The sequence below is a fragment of the Pogoniulus pusillus genome, chromosome 2 (genome assembly GCF_015220805.1).
Source record: "Pogoniulus pusillus isolate bPogPus1 chromosome 2, bPogPus1.pri, whole genome shotgun sequence".
Lineage (NCBI taxonomy): Eukaryota > Metazoa > Chordata > Aves > Piciformes > Lybiidae > Pogoniulus > Pogoniulus pusillus.
Genome location: NC_087265.1, coordinates 39,924,081 through 39,944,927, shown reverse-complemented (window position 1 = coordinate 39,944,927; position 20,847 = coordinate 39,924,081). Strand labels below are relative to the sequence as shown.

The following is a 20,847-nucleotide window of genomic DNA, read 5'->3' as shown; positions in this document are numbered from 1 at the left end:
ATTGATCCAGACTCATCTCAGTGCTGGCCAGTAACAACACCAGAGACAAAGGGCATAAGAAACACTTTCTTTAATACAGTGATAGTGACGGAGCGCTGGCACAGGCTGCCCAGAGAGGTCGTGGAAACATTCCCTGCTGCAGGGGGCTGACCTTGCTGACCTACAAGCGTTTGATGGCTGCAAAACACTGCCCCCGGCGGGCGCTGCCAGAGGGGAGGAGTGAGCCCGGAAACGGAGCGGCGCTGGCCTGCCCGCGGCCGCAGCTCTTCGGTCCGTTTTCGCTCAGCCCTTGCCGCCCGGGCAGTGCCGGATCCGAGCCCGGAAGCGCGCCAGCCGTGCGGCCGCACCCCCGGCGAGCAGACCGCGCCGCACAGCCCGCCTAAAGGGCTCGCTGTTCCCATGTTCGCAGGCCGGGAGGCCCCGCCCGCCGCAGGCCAGGCCGCGGCCCTCACTGGGTGCGGGTTTTCGGGCGAGGCGGAGGGCATGTTGTCGCCCCGGCGGAAGGAAGACAGTGGGAATTCTCCGTCGGCCCTTGAGAAAAGCCAGAGAACCTCGGCGGCGGGAGAGTCCAGCGGCCGCGCCATGGAAGAAAGCAGCGGGTTCCGCCTCTCGGCGGAGTGCCTGGATGAGCCACCCAACAGCCGTATCTTCGTGGTGCTGGGCAAGGACACCGGAGAGGCGGTGATCCGGGAGCGTTTCACCCCCTTTGGGGACATTCAGAACATATGGCTCCTGCGGGACAAGCGCACCAACGAGTCCCGCGGCATCGCCTTCATCAAGTTCGCCCGCAGCTCGCAGGCCTGCCGAGCAATGGAGGAGATGCATGGCCGCAGCCTAGTCCCGGACACCAAGCCCATCAAGGTACGGTCGCTGGGCCGCGTCGCCCCCTTTCTGTCGGGAAGCGGGGCGGAGAGCGAGTGATCGGGGCCTGGCGGGGTGCACCCCCTGCCCTTCCCAGCATGGCTGGTGCGTAGGACGGCTGGCCTCGGGCGCTCCGCTAGAGGCTTGACGCTTGAGGGTAGTGCTGGCCCGGGCGAGGGGCAGCGGGAGGCCTCTCAGTGGGAGGAGGTGTGTTGGCGGCCAGAGCGGAGGTCTGCCAGGAGCGGCCACGGAGCATACGCCGATATCTGTCTGCCGCGTTTGGCCGTCGCCAGCGAGCCTCAGCCACCCTGCTACTGGCTTTGTCTCCGCACGTACTGCTCGTGCGGTCACCCTTTTGGGTCAGACCTAAGAGCATTTCTGCTACGGGACTTGAGCGCTTGGCGGTGCTTTTCAAGAGAAGGTGCTGTTGGTTCCGCCCTCGTCCCAAGTTTCCACGCGTGGAGTAATCTGCAGCAGGCCGGGGGAAAAAGCGGTGCCTGGAAAACAGCTTTTTAAAAACAAATGGTTTGGATTTTTTTTTTTTTTTAAACTTGAGGAAATCTCTGAGATATTCTAAGACAGTATACTTTAAGGGTTGCAAACAAGATAAACGTGGATAAAAAGTTTGCAAATGTATTTTAGATTGGGTTTTGCAGCTTGCGTACTTCTCTTTCAAAAGAGTTGTCTTTGTTTGAATCTATGAAATTTGCTGGTGGCATTTAGCTTCTGGAATTGGTTTCCTGTTCTTCAAGTACTGAGAAGATCTGAATTGTTTCAGAGAGTGAAAAATGCAATCAAGTCAGTAAAACGGTTTTTTGAAGAACTTGCATTAGAAGGCAAAAGATCTGGATTGTCTTCCTTACTCCTTTGCACTAAGAGCTCTGTGAAATCAGTGGCTGCTTTTGCATGAGAGGCTTTTGTTGAATATTGTGTTTTTCTTAGTTGGCTGTATTGGATTTTTTGTTTGTGTTTTTTGGATATTTTTTGTTATCTTCTAGGGTGCACTCACGAGATTAAATTTATTTAAATAATGAAACATAGCTCCAGGTGTGATAAGTTTTGAGGCTTCATAGAGCAGTAGACCTGCAGACTTCGGCCCAGCTGAACAGTGAACTGCATTAACAAGGTTTTAGTAAGCTAGTAGAGTCGTTTGTTTATTTGCTTAGTTTTTGTTGCTACTCCTGTACTAGGCCTCTTGCAGTAGTGCAGGGTTTTGCTACGTCGCATGCCACCTGTGACATTTGACAGTGCTGCTGAATCAGGCTTCAATATTCCTGGTGATTCTTCATTATCCCTGCTGTTTTCTATTCTGTTTGGGACACTGGGTTGTGTTAGATTTATAGGGCTTTCGTCATAGATAACATCTGTGATCAGAGATGCCTTTTTTTCCCATGTAAGGAAAGCTAAACTATTTGAAAGACAAAGACTTGTTAAATCAGACTTTTTCTTGGTTGTTGATAGGTACTTTAGACCCTTTCTCCAGTGATTAACACCTGTGCAATTATTTCATAGGTGTTTATTGCACAGTCAAGAGCTTCTGGAAGTCACAGAGATCTCGAAGATGAAGAGCTTACACGAATCTTTGTTATGATACCAAAATCCTATACAGAGGAGGATCTGCGAGAGAAATTTAAGGTACCGATTTGCTGATTGTTAATTGTTGTTTAAAGTTCCCTTTTTCTTAATTTATCATAAGGGCTAAATGCTTAAAACTTGAATGCATTTTCAAATACTGTAAATTAATTTGCTTTTTAATTGTTCTAGATGTATGGAGACATTGAATATTGCAGCATTATTAAAAACAAGACTACAGGAGAAAGTAAAGGTTTGGGCTATGTGAGGTATTTAAAACCATCCCAAGCTGCTCGAGCAATTGAGGAGTGTGATCGAAGTAAGAGTTTGCCTGAATTCTTTTTAAGTTTTTCACAATAAATGTACATCATCATTAATATACCTTTAATTTTCAGTTTTGTTTGCAGGTAAACTATTTATGATGTGAATGCATTGTAAATAAAAAATAGGATTGTTGATTTTCATTCAAGATAGTCACTTTGTGACTTTTTTGCAGGGCCAAACTATAAGATCAGTGAAAAGAGTTTGAAAATGGATAGTTTCCTTTCATGCATTATTATTAACCTGTAGTGTAGGCTTCACACAGGAAAACCTCATTTTAATGTACTCCTGTGAATACACATTTTTAATTGAATATACTTTATATTAAATGTATATATATATATACACACATATAAATGTATATATAAAATATACTTGCTAATCCATAGGAATTTTGTCGCAATTACATTTATTTAAGAGCAAACTCATCCTAATTGAAGTTTGGGAGGTTATATTTTTTTTGTTATTTTCATTTAAGGTCATGATTAATCTGTTGCAGAATGGGAGACTTGGTATGCTTTATGACCAGTCATTTGTCATTTATGCCCTACTACCACAAAGGTGTTGTTGAATTTAAATGAGTCTGATGGAAGGCCACCAAGGTGGTCAGGGGAGGAAATGTGACTTAATGTGGCAAGGTGCAGGGAACTTGCTCATCTAGGAGAAAAAAGGCTTTTGGGAAAACTGAGCATCAGCTTTCTAGTCCAACCTTCTGTTTGATGTTTGCTTAATCAGAAAGATGAAACAACTTGATATGTGGGTGTGGTGTTTTTTTGTTCTTGTGTGTGTTTGGTTTTGTTTTCTGCAGCAATATGTGATGATTCTACATGATATTTATCATAAGAAAAATTGTAATGTGATAGTTCTTGTGTAGGAATATGAATCTGAGATTACTATGCAGTTAAATCTTATTTCTTTTTTGTTAGGAGATTAAATGCAAGCCTGAGAATAGTACCTATTCCTTAGGTAAAAGCAAAACTTAACACCAGTGCATACAGGAAACGCACACAATCTGCTGTTACAGTATGCAGGTTCAGATGATTGCCTCTGGAGTCTCTGAATCCCACCAAGTATGACAGGCTAGTTGAAGCTGGAAGGGACCTCTGGAGGTCATCTTGCTCAATCCCTCTGCTCAGGCAGGGTCACCTGGGCATGGTTGCTCAGGACCATGTCCAGACCTATTTGGAAACTCTCTCAAGGATGGAGACTGCATAAGCATTCAGGGCAACCTATGCCACTGCTCAGTGAGTAGGCTCTGTTTTGTTCTTCACTTTCGACTAGGAACAGTTCTATGTGGAAGTGTTAACTTTAATACAATTATTATGTCAAGTTTCAATAGTTAGAAGTTAATTTTTTTCCTAACCTAGCACTTACTGGGTTTCCTGAGTAAATGTTTCTAAATAAGGCACTTGGAGTCTAGTCAGATAATTTAAATGAGCTGTGCGGATTCTGTATGTGTGTTTCTTTCAGGCTACAGGGCCATTTTGGCTGAACCTAAAAATAAGTCATCTGAGTCTTTGGAACATGATTATTACAGTAATAACACAAGACAAGAACCAAGAGGAAACACATTTCCATTTTGTAAGTCACAGATTTTTATACTAAAAATTATTTGTAGTCTTGAGTATAACCACAAAGTAATAAAACTGTTTGGAAGAAGGAAAGCTAATAAAGGCTTAGGCTATCACTTAAATAGTAAACTAGACACTGGAGGTAGAAACAAGTCAGTTGTTATGCTTCTGAATTTTCATGGCTACCTTTCAGATTAGTTGACAAAATATTTTATGACCTGCATTGGTGAAATAAACAGTCTGCCTTTTTGTATATAAAGTTGAATGAAAAATATATATGAAAGGAAGGCATGTTAGTGTGATGACTCAAATTATTTTTATGTTGATTCTTGAGGTGGGCAGCCAGAGTTCTGTAGTTTTGAAAAAAATGAGAACAGAGTTCAAGAGCCAGTCTCCAAACGTCTATCGGTGGTGTCACGGCTTCCCTTTATCCAAGAACAGCTGTTTGCGCTCTTTGATCTAGTTCCAGGACTAGAATATTGTGATGTTCAGCGAGATCCTCATACCAATAGTGGTAAGTAAAAATGCAAAATTACTGCATATTTTCTTTCATTTGAAGGTAATGCCTCATAATCATATGTCAATTAATTTGAATTGCAAAATACAATGCACTAGTTGGAAAGAATTGGTATTTTATGTATCAGTGGTTGCTGGTATTACTGATGCTTGGTTCTCTATGTACGGATAGCCTTTGTGATGGTTTGGGAGTTACCTGACCCCCTGCTGTTACAAAACTACCTAGACTAGACTCAGCTGGTTGAAAATTAAGGAATGAAGCTTTATATTTACAGCTTAGCACAATATACAAGCAGATGTTTACAATATTTATAGCTATATACAGAAATATACAAGTTAAAAGTAATACATAAACACAACACCCCTGCCAGAAATCAGAATCCCTAGGAGGGGCTTCCAACCACCCTTCCACCTTCTTTCCACCCCTCTACCTTATTCCAGAGTATGCCTTACCTGCAAGATGAGTTGGGAGGATCAGCAAGGGGGTTAGAATTAGAAGGCTTAGTTACACAGAAGCAGCCCAGGGCGAAACACAGATTCTGACAGAGACACACGCTCTCTGTTGCCTATGTTTGTGTTCTTGTTTTTATATGTCTCAACAAACGTATGAGTGAAATAGACATCACCATTGTTTTCTTTTCACAGCCTATAGTCTATTTCTTCTCATTAAAATATTCCAATTAGCCTCAAAATAGCACAGCCTTAAATACCTTTGTTTTCAGATAATTGAATCTCAAGAAGGATAGAATCAAAACCTTGAGAAGTGGTTCACTGTTGATGGGATAGTAACATTTTAAAATGGTAGTCTGCCTGTGTTCTTGTTTCTAACTGAGGGTTAAGAAAGAAAACATGATTTCAGTTGTGTCGCTTTGTTACCAGTTTTTGAAATTACCCCTTTCTGTCACTCATTAATTCCACTGAAGTTTTCCTCTACTTTCCTCAACTAGTGATGTTGCTATTAATTAGTCTGTGGTAAAAAGACTTGACAGTGGTTTATCATGCATGATTTACATTCTTTATAGGAGTGTAGTTTGTTCTTAGGATTTACCCATGTTGTACTCATGCTCTGTGTGCTGGTTTTGCAGGGTATGCTGTGATTCAGTACAGTACTGCTGCATCAGCCATTTATGCCAAGTACAAATTGCATGGGTTTGAATATCCTCCTGGAAATCGACTGACTGTCATTTTCCTAGAAGATGGGAGTGATAGCTCAGAGTAAGTACCAATACACAGAGAAAGTTTTGTTTTTTAAAAAAAGTGTTGTGACGTAGGACATAACAGCAGTGCCACTGTGATCTTGTTTCGTACTGAGGAAGCTGGGGTTGTTTAGCCTGGACTAGGAGGCTCAGGGGTGACCTCATTGCTGTCTACAACTACCTGAAAGGAGGTTGGAGCCAGGTGGGGGTTGGTCTCCTCTCCCAGGCAACCAGCAATAGAATAAGAGGACACAGTCTCAAGTTGTGCTGGGGGAAGTATAGGCTGGATGTGAGGAGGAAGTTGTTGCCAGAGAGAGTGATTTGCCATTGGAATGGGCTGCCCCGGGAGGTGGTGGAGTCACCGTCCCTGGAGGTGTTCAAGAGAAGGCTGTATGAGGCGTTTAGTGCCATGGTCTAGTTGACTGGCTAGGGCTGGGTGCTAGGCTGGACTGGCTGATCTTGGAGGTCTCTTCCAACCTCGTTGATTCTAAGATAGTATTTCCTGAAATCTAGGTGTTTTGGGAGTTAGTGTTTTCATTTGTTTGCTTTTTTTTTATGGTTTAGAAAAAGCCATTTGAAACTTACTAGTCTTTGAGAGAGAAAAGACTAAAATACATATTCTTAAGACACACTACAAGGAACCTTGCCAAATCTATTTCCCAAATGTCTCTAATGCGTAATAAGGCTTGAATGTGGTTTTGATAAGGTTTTTGTATTAAACCCGGATTTATCTGCTTGATCTCTTATTTGTGTTTGCAATGCTGCAGAATAGTAGCTTTCTGAGTATTTAGCAGCCACATGTAGAGTAGAACTGTAGTATACTGAGGGTCTGATATTCTCACTATGCAGACATCGTCAGGTTTTTGACTATCTAATCTGTTCCTGTGATTTGAATGCCCATTCTAAGTTGGAGTGGCTTAGGGACACTCCCATAGTGAAGATTTTGACTTGGTTTCATCCTAAAGTCATGTAGTTCATTTTCAAATCTGTTCTGGGATATGAATGAAAACAGTGAAGAGGGACAATAGGGAGATTCACTTCAGATGTGCATCCCTGGTCTAAACTTAAATTCACCAAACTTACTTCAACCTTTCTTCTTGCAAACAATTTCCTTCATTCTTCAGTAATTCCTACTACCTCAGGGTCCTACACGTGAACCCTGATTCTTCTGTTGTGGAATAAGAAAAGCAATTGCATTTTTTTGCAAAGCAAATATACTGGAGAAAAAAAGCTGGAAGTAAACTTCTTTTAGTAATATTCTGACTTCTGAATTGAATCTCTGTGCCCTTTATTGAAACCCGTGAAATTTTGAGTGGATTGAAAGCTTGACTTGATTTTTATCTGTGTGAGTTTACAGATCTCCAATGATACTTTTATATGTGCATTAAAACTTAGCTTCTTTTTCATGAATTACTGCAACTTTGCTCTTTGTTTAAAATAGTTTATTATCACTTCTGCTTGCAGTGTCGTCAGAAAAATGGCAACACAACTGGTAACAGCACAAGTCTCATCAGTGTTGTGGAATACAAATGCAATTGTTCAGCAGTATAGGACACCTCCTGTAAGTTAGTGTTGTGGATACTGTTTGTGTTCTTCTGAACTGCTACAAGAAACTTCAGATATGTCAATTTAGAGCACTGCTCACTTCTTCTGTAACTATTTTAGATCCTGCATTTTTAAGATGTACCTCTGATTGGTTTCTATGGTTTTGTTTCTTGTAAAGATATCTGAACTCGCTTGAATTTATTGTCCAAATCACCAAAGTAAACAAATGAAGATGAGCACTAGTGTAGCCTCTGTCCCATGGAACGAAAATTGTAAATAAGGTAAAATTATTTGTTTTCCTTCCATCAGGTAATTTATACTTGCCTTTTTTTCTCCTTTTCAGCAATCATTTGGAGGAACTTCTGGCTCACAGTTACTTCAGCCCCAAACAGATGCCATACTTCCACCACACAAAAAAAAAGTTCCACCTGATACTTCTGTGAAGGAAAGGCTTTTCATACTTTTTCATCCCCACCCTTTACCTGTAAATGTGTTGGAGGATGTGTTCTGGTAAGACTTCATTTACAAATAAGTGTTCTCTGACCAAAAAATAAATCCATGAAATATTTAAGACCAGTGTTGAAAATACAATTGTCATAATGAAAACTTTCAAGAAAAGGTAGTGCACAGTGATCAGTGGGCTTTTCAAACAAATGTATAGTGGAATTAATTTTAAGGTGTCAGTACATCTACTTTATGATTGAGTAGCGTAATCTGCAATAAAATGTCTAGTTTCTTAGTACTTTTTAACAAAAAAAAAAGTAGTACTTTCAGTTCTTATAGCCTAATTTATTTGGCATTGTCTTGTACATGTTTCTGTAAGGAATGTAAGTTGCTACAGACATTTATCCAAATACTTAGCAGAGTAAACCTCTGTGTCCTGAGATGTGTCTGTGCTTTGCATCTTGTTGACACAGTTTTAACCATCCTTTCACACTACTTTTTTTTTGAGAAGCAAAGATCAGTTTTACCATCTTTAAAACAAATCCATAGTTCAGTTGTTCCTCCAGTATTTTATATTACCTCCGTTTAGTATACTCTGGTAGCAAAAGGCATTTCCCTTTTCTAATAGCTGATAGTTGCAATAAATCTTTGGAAAGTGAAAATATCTTCAAAGCCTCAGGACAGGACAGGAGACATTATGCACTTGTGTGGAATTCAAAACTACTTTATTGTAACACAAGATTTCCTTAATTAGATGCTGGAGGACACAAAAGCTCTGCACCCTAGTCTTGATAAGTGTATACCTTCAGCATGAAAGTAGACTTTATAAGATTTTTTGTTTGTTTTAAATGTTGAAGGGACTGGGTAGGAATCTCCTCAGCACTTGGAAATCTGGTGTTTTCCATAGAGCTTTACATTTACACTGTCAGTCATGGCAATGAGAACTTTTCGATGATAAATCCATAGTCAGCAATTTTAATTTTTAGTGAGGTGCAAGTTTAGCCTTTAAATTATCATCTAGTTTGTGTATATGTTCTTTTTTTTTCTCTCCTGTTGCGTTTCTTGTGGGTTTTTTTGAGTGCTGTGTTAAGGTATTGATCAGCTTTATGTTTTCATTAAGTGGTTTATCTCTTACTTAAATTGTTCTGTTGTAATACTGCATAGAAAACATGGCCTATGAACTTTTGGGTTTATTTCTATTCCTGCTTGAAATTCTGTAGAGAATGGAATATGATAAATGGAAGTTCCGGAAGAAAGCAGTAAAAAAAAATGCAACATATCACAGAATTAGTCAGGGTTGGAAGGGACCACAAGTATCCTCTAGTTCCAATGCCCCTGCCATGGGCAGGGACACCCTACCCTAGATCAGGCTGCCCACAGCCTCATCCAGCCTGGCCTTAAACACCTCCAGGGATGGGGCCTCAACCACCTTCCTGGGCAACCCATTCCAAACTCTCACTGCTCTCATGCTGAACAACTTCCTCCTCACCTCCAGTCTGAATCTCCCCACCTCCAGCTTTGCTCCCCAGCTTTTTTGTAGGCCCCCTTCAGATACTGGAAGGCCACGATAAGGTCACCTCAGAGATTTCTCTTCTCCAGACTGAAGGGCCCCAAGTCTTTCAGTCTGTCCTCATAGAAGAGGTGCTCCAGCCCTCTGATCATCCCAGTGGCCCTTCTCTGGATACGCTTCAGCATCTCCACATCTGTCTTTTAATAGGGGCTCCAGAACTGGATGCAGTACTCCAGGTGGGGTCTCACCAGAGCGGAGTAGAGGGCGTGAATCGCCTCCCTCGATTTCCTGGCCACACTTCTGATGCAGCCCAGGCTCTGGTTGGCCCTCCAGGCTGCAAGTGCACACTGCTGGCTCATAATGAGCTTCTCATCTACCAGCACCCCAGGTCCCTCTCCTCAGGGCTGCTCTCCAGCCAGTCAGTGCTGGAACATATACATAGGAGAACAGATTTTTTGCAGCTGCCAAATCATCTATGCTTTCAATTGGATAATAAGACCTATGTTGCAACAAAACATGTAAATTATTTCTTTTTCTTTTCTTTCCTACCTAGTCGTTTTGGACACTTGATAAAAGTTTACATTGTGGCTGGAAAAAATGTGGGCTATGCAAAATTTGCGGACAGAGCAAGTGCCAGTGATGCCATAACTGCATTACACGGGAAGATTGTGAACGGTGTCAGGCTTAAAGTAAGGTTGGCAGACTCACCTACGGAAGAATCTAACAAACGCCAGAGAACCTACTGAGCAGGTGAGTACTCAGTCTTAGCTATTACTTAACTTGAAGTTCAGATGGTTCAGAATACACTACCTATTTTAAGCTAGGTATGAATAATGATAAACTTTTATTTTTAGCTAATGTATCGAAGTTTAATTTGTGATGTATATGTGTATATATAAGTATGTAAGGATGTGCATATGCTTATATATGCACATGTACATGTTACTTTAGAAAACATCTATTTTTATAATTATTGCACAATGTGCACTAGTTGATTTAACATCTGTCTGGATGTTCACAGAAATAGTCACTTCATGTACATGTGAGTATCAGTTACATTGAAAAGAGTATGAAAAATAAAATAATGGACCTGAGATCAGTTTCTGCGTGTCTGTCTTTCATTAAATACATGTGCCCTCACAATGGGGTTGGATGAAAAGGCAGGGTTCCGCCCTTGAGGGAAGGGATAAATTGATAAAAAGGACATGGGAAGAACAGGGAAGATTGCCTGGTGAAACTGAAGGTTTGGGATATTTGGGTCATCTGGATTCTCAGATATCAAGTATAGGTGGAATGTCTGATAGTGAAGAAAAATAACTGGGGAGTCTGTTACGAAGGGATTGAGGTGTATTCCAAAAATAATTTATTAGTTGAAGCTTGTGGCTTATGAAAACTGACTGAGTGCCTAGAAAGGGTTTTGTAGACTTATGGGACCAAAATGCCCTTATTCTTTTAAAACAGTGATTTGATTAAAATTATTTTTTTTTCACATGAGCACTATTGCTAAATGAGAAGTGTAATTGGAGGAGGAAAGGCTAAGACTTGTTTTCTATAAAATGACTCCCTGATATTATGGATGTTTCCAAATAATTTTATTTGCCATATTATTTTTATAGAGAACATGCAATTTTGCTTTATCTCAGTCAGAAAACATAACAAGAAATTATGTCTCTCTTTGCATCACTTCTAAGCTTCATTCACTCTTTGTATCACTCTTTGTGACTCAGGAGTTGCAAAGACCAAAACAGATCTTACCTACACTGTGCCTTCTCCTTTTTATCAAGGTCTTTCATGTTCTTTTGATAAGGAGTGTTTACTAAAGGTGGCCTTAGTCTTCATTACAAACCTTGTGTTTTACAAAACTGGATTTCTGGCATTCTTTTTATGCATTTAATAGTAGCAAAAACTCATTTAAGACTTTTTAATCAGCAGCTCTGGTGAATGTATTTTAAGTAAAGTGTACCAGTGCTCCTATCTTTGTATACAAAGACCTTTTTTGTTTTTAATGTGACTTTTACTTCTAGTAATAGAAGGCCAACCTCTTGGTTGCTACAGGAAGAATTAAGATGTAAAGTGCAGTGTAATATCGGGTCTGTCTTGACTACTTTTTACTAGAAGACTATAGGTACAGTACGCATCCAAAATTAGAAAGATTATTTGTCCTTACTTTATCTTTGTTAAAAACAAAGAAACAAGAGAGTGAGAAGGCCTGGGAGGTTCTCTTCCGATTGTCAAAAAAGCCCCAAGAAAAATGTTTGGGTTTTCTTTTGTGTGTGTGGTGTTTTTTAATTCACACATACTTAAAGACAAGTTTTTTCCAGAGTGGTTTTTGAGATTCTTTAAAATCTCCATCTGACAAAAGGTGCAACTGGTCACAAAATGGGATATTCAGAAGGCTAAACTTTTTATTTCGAATTGCGTTTGAAAATACTAATATCTAGGACATACACATTTGCTGTTGTGCCATTTTACCTAATTAGAAAACTGGAGAAATAAAGGCATAGTTGAAGAATAAACTTTGTATAATTCAAAATTACAGCAGAACTTTTTGTCCTTTCCTGGATTCTTGCATTTCTCTAAATTGTCAAATAATAAAGAGTATTAGTTTTACTCTTCTTTTTTAAGACAGGCACCCTAAATCTGTCTTGGACAAATTACTTGTGATTCTGGTGCAAATGACTGCTGAGTATTTCCCTTCTGGTTAGCCTTTCATCTGCTGTGCTTGTGCAATGAAGAAAGGTAGAAAAGAGTTCTAAATTTACTGTTACATCTCTTTACATCCTGTACATCAGGTTCCATATACCGAGTCTCTTAGCAGATTGTCTTAGAATCTATCGCTTTTTAGGACAGACAGGCAAAATTGCTTGCTCTATTTTTGTCATTCAGCCAGTTTCACAAATTCAGACAAAATGGTACATAAAAAGATTGCATCCCTGCTGCTTTTTAAAAAGGCTTGCCCATTTAAATCAAGCTCACGATTCTGTGACTCTGCATTGATCTGACTGACAGGTTTTGCAGTAGTTCCAGCTTTAAATTGTGCATGTGAAAGGGGATGGAATTCTCTCTGCCTCCAAAATAGCACCAACTCTTCTCGTTTTTTGTTTGGTTGTTTTTTGTTTTTTTGTAAGATGGGAGAATATTAACTTTTCTTTTTAAACTTTAGCTGGAGGAAATAATCTTTTTAGCTAAACTACTGTGAGTTTTAACTTACGGAAATCGTTGCCTCAAAAATAAAGTCCTTTCTAAAGTCATCTTGTACTGCTTGCCTTTTATCTCTATCAAGGTCACTGGATTTCTGCAATAGTGCTTTCTATACAAGGGTCTCTGATGAAAAGCTGTGATAAGATATGTGAATTCAATAGAATTTAATGAAAATAAAATAGATTATTTATTATTTCAGTGTAGTTTTAATTTGAATTTTAGATTCTTCTCCAGATAATTTTTGTATGTAAATAAACTTTTACAAACAGAATTTACAAAATTGTTTCTTTAAAACGTTTTATGGTAATGGTATACTAGTGATAATGCTCTTGCAATGTAAGCTTCTGGTCATAAGAGCAATCTGTTGTTTTACAGCAAACTTTGTTTCTCAGGAGAATTTGAATAGATCGATGTTATTCTAAACCAGTCTAATGAATCCTGCTGGTTCTGAAACTCCTACAAGTCAATGAAATTGCACATGTTTATGAGTAGTTAAAAGTAATAGAGAAATGATGAAAATGCAAACAAAAAATATTTTCTCCAATGACTTCTAAGTTCTAATGTAAGGGCTTTATTTTTGGGTGAGGTTCTGCCATTATGTTAAGTAAGTGTTAATGGTTGAAATAATCACTTCAAACCATCTTGCTTTGAGTTGATAGAGGCTTGAGAAGAAAACTACAGTGCCTACTTCTAGGTAGCTGCTAAAGCAGAAGCTGTTTTCGTGCTGATGACCATCTTGTACTCTCTGCTCAGGTTTTTGCATTGCTCTGAGTACTTTGTAAGAACCTCACCGCAATTTTCTGATGCCACTTGTGTAAATTATATCACTCAAAAAAAGAAAAGGAAAAAAGTAGTTGGATGTCTTTCAGAAGAATGTGTTGTGGGATTCCAAATAGTCTTAATTGCAACCTAGCAGTTCTATTTACAAACCAGCACAAGCCCCTCAAAAAAACCCCAAACCACCACACAGGGAAAAAAGAAAATGAGGAACACCCTCCCCCCCAAACCAAGCAAAGAAAACTCCTAAACAACCAAAACAAACCCTGAAAAAAACCCACTTTTCACGAAGCTTTCAAGTGGTGTATAGAAAACAGTTTCTAACTAGCACCATATTAGAAATGGAAAATGGGTATCTAAGGCGAGATTCTGTGACTCATAGTAACCATTGCTGATTGACTTTAACCCACAGCCAATACATTAATTGTGTTTTTCCCCTTCTGAAAATGTTTTGTATTTTAGGTAATTGTTTAGTTTCTAAGTTGAAAAATATTTTTTTTGTGTTATGAAATGCTTAGTGGTTGTTGTTATCTTTTATTATCCTTTTCCTGGAAAATGCCCTTCGTTGCTGGTTTGATTTACATTTATTTTATTAGTTGAAACTTTATTAAAATCCTGAAGTTTAATGTGTATTTATTTATTTCTATGCAAAAATGTTTGTTTTTTAAAGAATTATGTCATAGTTGAGAGGTACTTCAGAATAAAACAAAAAGTTAACTGTATTTTATATCAACAGCATACTATAGAAAACTCGCTGACTTTCACGTATCTCTGAGAGGTACTTCTTTATATGCTAGAGAAGCAGATATAAAAATGAAATCTTATTCCTAATGCATTGAAATCTTTGCTTAAATGCCATTGTAACAGTATATTTTCAAATAGATGCGTTGCTTTTTGATACTATTTTTGTACTTGTGTTTTTTTTCCTACAGAAACTAAATAATGACATGACCCTCAGCTGACTGACTGACTGACTGAAAACGTGACTAGACATGGTGCCTGTGGAGACTGACAGCTTTTTTTTTTTTTTTAATTGTCAATTAGTTGATTGTCTCTATAAGGTACTTTCTGGTTCTGAAAGCACAGGCATGTAGTTTTGAAAATCACTTAGGCGTTAAAAGTTGTAAATTGATAGTTGTCCGTGTAGTAGTCTATAATCTTGTACTGCAGAAATACCTCTCTTGTGTTTAACTTAGCAGTGGCTTGGCTGGTTAATTAATGCTAATTCAGATTTTAACTGTTAAAATGGAAGATGTTTCCTGTGATCCAAATTGCATGGAAGACTGAAGTACGTAAGAAAGTAAGTTCATACGAAAAAAAAACCTGCTAGCAAACCTGACAATGATAAGCTAGGTTTAATAAAATACCTATAGCCAAGAAAATGATTGAAGTATGTTCTGAAATTGATGGTTTAGGGCCACAAGTGTTTATTCTGCTCTGTATGCTATTTAGTGAAAAGGACATTGACTCTGGGCCAGGCTACCAGAGCTGCTTATATCTGTCTTTTCTTATCCCGAGGTCCTTTGGTTATAACTGTGGGGAAAACATGGGATCTAGGGATATTTTTGTTTGTTCTGTTGTGAGGGGTTGGTAGTTTTTTTTTTTTTTTCTTTTATTTGTTGCTTTTTAATTCTTAGAAACTTGCTCAATGATTATGTTAAGTCATAATTGGACAATTTAGCATTTCACCAAGATGACTTGGATTTCAGTTTTGATGAAGAGTACATGAAACTAGTTTGACTAAGTATTTACACAGACGATTTTCAAATGCCAAATACTTTTCTGTGTATACCTGAATGCTACTTGTTGAATTGAAAATATCCTGGTAATTAAAATCATTTATACAGATAAAGTTGATAAATTCTGCTTGTATGCACTGGAGGACAAGCATGGTCTTGGATAAATCCTGCTTCCCTATGGTCTTGTGTTCTTGTCCTTTGATCACTGGTGTAGGGAGAGACAGATCCTCTAACTTCCTTTGGCTCTAACACCTTTAGAAAGATTTCCTTCTGAGAAATCCCTGGTTCACAGGAAAATAAGAAACGAGAACATAGGTCTTATTCCCTTAGATACCAGACAGGCCAAAGTGAACTGGGTTTCAGAGTAGACACAGCCAGTGTATACCATTTTAATGTAATGGGAGAGCTATTTACAGTGATGATGGGGATTGGGTCACAGGGGAAACAGCCTATGGTTGATCTGAATAGTGGAGTTTAAAGAGCCAACAAGACATGTATTTTCATGCACGTTTAACTCCTTTTCTCCACTCTCTGCCAGCAGCAGTAGGTTCCCTCCCAGCACTGAGATCACTGCTGTCAGGAGGGTTGGGCAGGAAGCTGGATTTGTGCTGTGCAGCTGTTCAGTCCTGAGTCTTGGGTCTGCCTGGCCAGCATCCCTGGGCAGGCTGTGTCATTGTGGCTCACTGAGTTCCTTTCACTATATTTACCTGCTTCTCCAGCCTCTTATTCTCTTCAAGAATGCAACTTCTTACCAAGAGCACCTTCCTTGCAGCCTCCTTTCTTATGCTTCCAAGCCTTTGACTTTCCCAATCTTAGTAGTGCATGTGGAAAGACAAAGCAGTTTATAATTAGTGGTTTTGGTTTGCAGCTCTTCGCTAATCTAAGCCATGTTTTTACCTACAGCAGATGCCTCCTTTTCTCCATCTGTTTTTTTTTCAAAGAGAAGGAGGAAACCCAAAGATACTGGGAAATACCTCGAGTTGCAAGTGGGTGAGAACTGTAGGCAAAACTCTTTAAGTTTTTCCATTGTTTTCCAACAGCAAAAGACACGCAAAGCAATACCCCTGATTTGGGGTTTGCGACGGGAGGAGGGCAAGAAGGGGATGGATCAGAGAATGATACAATCATTTTAACTGGAAGATAACGCTTAGTCAAAACTTCAGAGCTTTACCATTTGGTGCTTTAGTCAGCTGTATCAAAATAGTGACAGATTATGAATTTAGAATAGGCATCTGTAATGTGCGACTTCACCTACTATCAAATTAATAATAGAATAGTGTTTCTCTAATGTTCATAGTGGTTTCTAATAGAAGATGTAGCCTTGCCTAGTTTTTTCTTGTAAAAAAGTATTGCTAAAAACATTTTTGCATTAGAGAGGAGAAATGAGAATGTGCACTGTCATTGTAATTGGTTCAGAAGTTTAAATTTTAAGTAACAGAAGCTGTATTGAAAGACTCACAAAACATTATGTTAAAAGAATGCTAGAATTTAAATGCTTAAATGTGAAGAAGTTGCAGAATAAAGGTTGCCTAGAAAACCTGGTTCTGCTTTGTAGGTGTTACATGCGATCCTTGATGACTCATCGGCAGCTTTTTTCCCCAAGAGCAGCAGTTCCATTCAGCACAAAGAAGGAAATTGAATCAGGGCTGCATGGTTAAAGCAAAAGCTGTAAAATTCTTGCTTAATTTGTTGTAAATATTAGAAATTATGTAGTAAGGAAAACAGGTTTGGGGTTGAAACTGGAGAATCGGATCCTGTCTCTGACTCTGGCCCAAAAATTGATTGTGAGGAGGGCTGTCATTTCTCTAGGGTTCCTCTGGAAGAGTCCCGATTTGGTTTTGTTGGTTCTTTTTCTTTGGTTGTTGTTTTTGCATGTGTGGGTGGGTGTTCTTGTTTGGTTGGTTTTCTCTTTGCCCACATGATGAATTTTGAGTATAGTTTGGGACTTTCCTGTATTTGTTCAAGGGCAATAATTCAGGTTGCCATAGATCCAAACCTTCAGACCCATCAAGCAGCACCCTTGCAGCCTTAACTATACAGAGTGCATGTGCAGTGATTCCTCTGTTTTCAGAAAGCATTAGTTTGCTCTGCAAACATGACAGTGGTACCATACTCACACAGTCTGACACATGCTGCTGAACGTGTATGGTGCGGTGGATTTGTCTGGCAGGAATAAGCTAAACCACAGGTTACAATAGGCAAGGCACTGTGCCAGTGCAAGCATGTTTTTCAGTGTATGTGCAGATGTCTACTGTCTTTATTTGTCTTTGGTCAAGAGAGTACTTCAAAGTATCAGATAGTGGTGGGTATGTTATTTAAGTGCGAGGTGAAATGCTAAGAATCTCACTTTAGTGACAAGAGACAAAAGAAGCCTACTTGTTTACATGTTTGAATTGGTCTTTCTGAGTGTCTTGTATGTCAAGATTCCTCGTCTAATGTGGCACCACAAGTAGATGCCTGTGTGTTTAGGTCATGTAAGTGTACATGCTCCAGAATGAAGTGACTGATGTCTGAGCTTGGCTATCCAAGATGGGAAAGAAGGATCGTGTTTGAGAGAGCATTCAACACATGCAAAGGGCTAAAAGTTAGCCTTTACTACTTGAAGTAATGTCACACAGTAGACAGAACAGTGCCATCTTTAATTGTTCTTAATCCTCCTATTGCTGCATGTCTGTGGGAACAGTGGTCCACTGCCCTGCCCTGGGCATGGAAAATAGGTGCTCTGTATGCAGGTGATGGAGTTCCCTTGCCTACTTGTTCAGTCTGGTTTTGAACTGAAGAGAATTGGGCTGGTACTCAGGGGAAGGAAATGCCTGTATTTTCAGTACTAAAACTTTGAGATACCCTAAGGAGCAAGTCTGCAAGCAGACGATATCTTTCCCTTTTGGTCACTGTTGAAACAGTCTATTAGGTGACTCAGGTAGAGTTATTTGTAGTGTTTTGGTAGCATTTTTTTTAGAAGAGCCTTAAAAGCAAAATCATAATTGCTCTCCTGGGAGTTCGGTATGTTTCTGAAAAGCACTGATGTACTAGTCTTTTCCAGCTGATTGTGTAGATACAGTTTGCTATTTTAAAGTTCTCCAACATTTTTGATTGGATGTGGTATTCATCACTCTGTGTTTTATTAACAGTACCAGTAAGTGGTTTGCTGCTGTTCTGGCTCTGTCTGCTATGAGAATGAACATCAAATTCACTGGAAAAAAACTGTCACATTGCTTTTCCTGTTGGTTAATGAATTGGCCAAAGCTGTATAGGGCTTTTTTGGCCTGTTGTTTTGCAGTATCAGTGCTGTAATGCTGATAAGTAGAATTTAATGTGCTCTTCTGTAAGTGACTTGGATTTCAGTTGCATTCGTCAGATGTAGTTTCTGTTGGCACCAAATGGGGCTTTTGTACCTTGGCAAATGAGATTATACTGATTTAATAAATTAGGCTAAATGATGTCCAGTAGAAATCCATTTATTGAGTCATAACCACTTGGTCAGCAGAGGAGCCTTTTGCTTGCATAGCTGGAGTGGCACTAGTTTGCTTTTGTTGCCTGAATGTCTACATTAGGGTGTTTTCAATCATGAAGTGAAAAAAGGCTGTTCTCGAGAGGGCTCTGCATTCTGAATGTCATCTGTGAGTCAATGATTGCAATCAGTTCCCCTCATTGGGCCTTGGGGCTCCTACCTGAGACACTATTTCTTTGGTGATAAAGACTGCTACTCATGTACCTCATGTTGGGGCAGAGCCTAGGTTTGCACTGTGCAGTGCATTGGATTTCCTTCACATCATTCCTCTTTCTTGCTCTTAATAATCCCTCTTCTGACCCAGGGCATGCTGTCATGTCATTTCTGCTCTGTCTACAGAGGTATCATCTAATGCCTGCAATACCAGGTGTGGGGCTTAGCTGCTGGCCGGGCCTGAACCACAGCATGCCTCCACTCTTTCAGTTACTGTAACAATAAGTAAGATTCAGAAGAAGGAATAATGATACATAAGTGGAAGTTGTTGAAGGTGAAAAACAGCATGCAATTATGTGCACAGCTCCAGTTCAGGAGAACTATGAAATACTCATTTCATGTTTTCACTGTAACATTTTTCTAGACTTTTATCTGTTAAACATGCACTTACTGTTTTGACAAAGATTCTGCTCAAGGTTTTCACAGAGTGTCAGATTTGAGCTGCAGTTGTACTGGTAAATCTCCAAAAGAAAATGGAGAAAAAAAAATGAAAAGAGGGTTAATGCTGCCGAGTTCACTTTTCATTATAGGAAAGGGACAAACTAGTGATGCTGGAGCCTCAGCATAGTGAGGCAATCCCCCCTGCTCCAGCAGAGGTCACTGGTCTCCTGGATGTGCAAGCGGAGGCTGCAACTCAAAGTTGACACTGCTTTTCAAAATCTTACCCTGCCTCTAAGGTGATCAATATGTAATCTCTTAATAAAAAAGTTGTGGTGTTGTGGGGTGGTGTTGTTTGTTTTTTTTCCTAGGGAATTATTTCAAGGTATTTCAATTTCAAACACCTAAAATGAAAATAATTAATGATGTAATGAGTTTAGAAGTAATTTAGGGAAGACTGAATCTTAGTTTTAATTTGCATCTTTTCTGAGAATTAATTTTAAAACTATTGCTTTTTTTTATAGCATCTAAAGTTTGAAATACAAATTTATCTGCTTTAGTTTGCACAAGTTTCACGTCTGTTTTTTCTTACTGTTCCAGAGGCTTTGCATAGTTTTGCAACTGCATGATTAGCCAAATAGTTTTCAAATTTTCCTGCCCACTAAGCAAATTCCCTGTGAGACTCCTGAATACATCATATACAGAACATCTCTATACCATTTATACCACACATCTGGGTTATTTTAAATCAAACATCTGTTATTCACAAATGTGTGCTTTCTATTGAGCTCCTTTATATTGTTAATTTCTCCATAGCTCTGCTTTGTGGTGTTTCTGTTATTCACACTTGCACTGACAGCCCAGCTGTAGCTGCATTTCTGAGACCACTGAACAAGGGATAATTAATGAATGCAAGCTAATATTTTCCCAAAATCAATAGTTTATTAATTTTAATATTCAGAACTCTTGCTCCCTCTGACCACTAATTTTAATATTAATAGGTTCTTCACACAGCCATGGAAACTTTATACAGATGATAACATAGTATCTGGAAACAACCAGCAAAAATACAAACATTAAGTGAACTGGAAGAGAAGATTCTTGCAGCCGAATACTGCTTGCACTCAATATACCACTTGTCCACGGAATGGACTCAAGAAGCTCCTTTCTGCTTATGGCAGAAGACTCTGGTTAATTACAAAGAGGCTTTAAATATTTACTCACAAAATATTACGTCCCAACTTGGAGGGGCTAGCTACAGCTTCAGACAGTACCCAAGTGCTCTCAGGGAATTCTGTTACTGTCTTGTCACTGGGGTGTCTGATTCTTCACAGGCTGGGGAAAGGCGACAGACAATCTCTGACTTTGTCCCTTGGCTCTCTGGATGATCTGTGTATCTCCAGGACTTCTCATCTTGGCAGGAGACTTTCAGGTGTAGGCAGGATGTCTTGCGATGTGCAGTCTCAGCACAGTGTCATGCTGCAGGCTGATC

At 39.5% G+C, this 20,847-nt stretch overlaps 1 protein-coding gene across 1 annotated transcript; it reads left to right on the top strand.

Moving 5' to 3' along the window:
• Positions 1-203: 203 nt before the first annotated feature.
• RBM45 (RNA binding motif protein 45) lies at positions 204-19,697 on the top strand. The gene is made up of 10 exons (XM_064162082.1): positions 204-861; positions 2,374-2,496; positions 2,626-2,752; positions 4,225-4,335; positions 4,660-4,839; positions 5,927-6,056; positions 7,502-7,598; positions 7,926-8,092; positions 10,090-10,286; positions 14,447-19,697. Exons 1-9 carry the CDS (start codon positions 400-402, stop codon positions 10,280-10,282), a joined length of 1,590 nt encoding a protein of 529 aa, XP_064018152.1. The 5' UTR covers positions 204-399; the 3' UTR covers positions 10,283-10,286; positions 14,447-19,697.
• Positions 19,698-20,847: the final 1,150 nt, after the last annotated feature.

Excerpts from the sequence above, each read along its gene's own strand:
- RBM45 (XM_064162082.1), top strand. The coding sequence starts at position 400 with ATGTTCGCAGGCCGGGAGGCCCCGCCCGCCGCAGGCCAGGCCGCGGCC. Across the intron at positions 862-2,373 it reads CGGACACCAAGCCCATCAAG|GTGTTTATTGCACAGTCAAG; the intron begins GTACGGTCGCTG and ends ATTATTTCATAG. Across the intron at positions 2,497-2,625 it reads ATCTGCGAGAGAAATTTAAG|ATGTATGGAGACATTGAATA; the intron begins GTACCGATTTGC and ends TAATTGTTCTAG.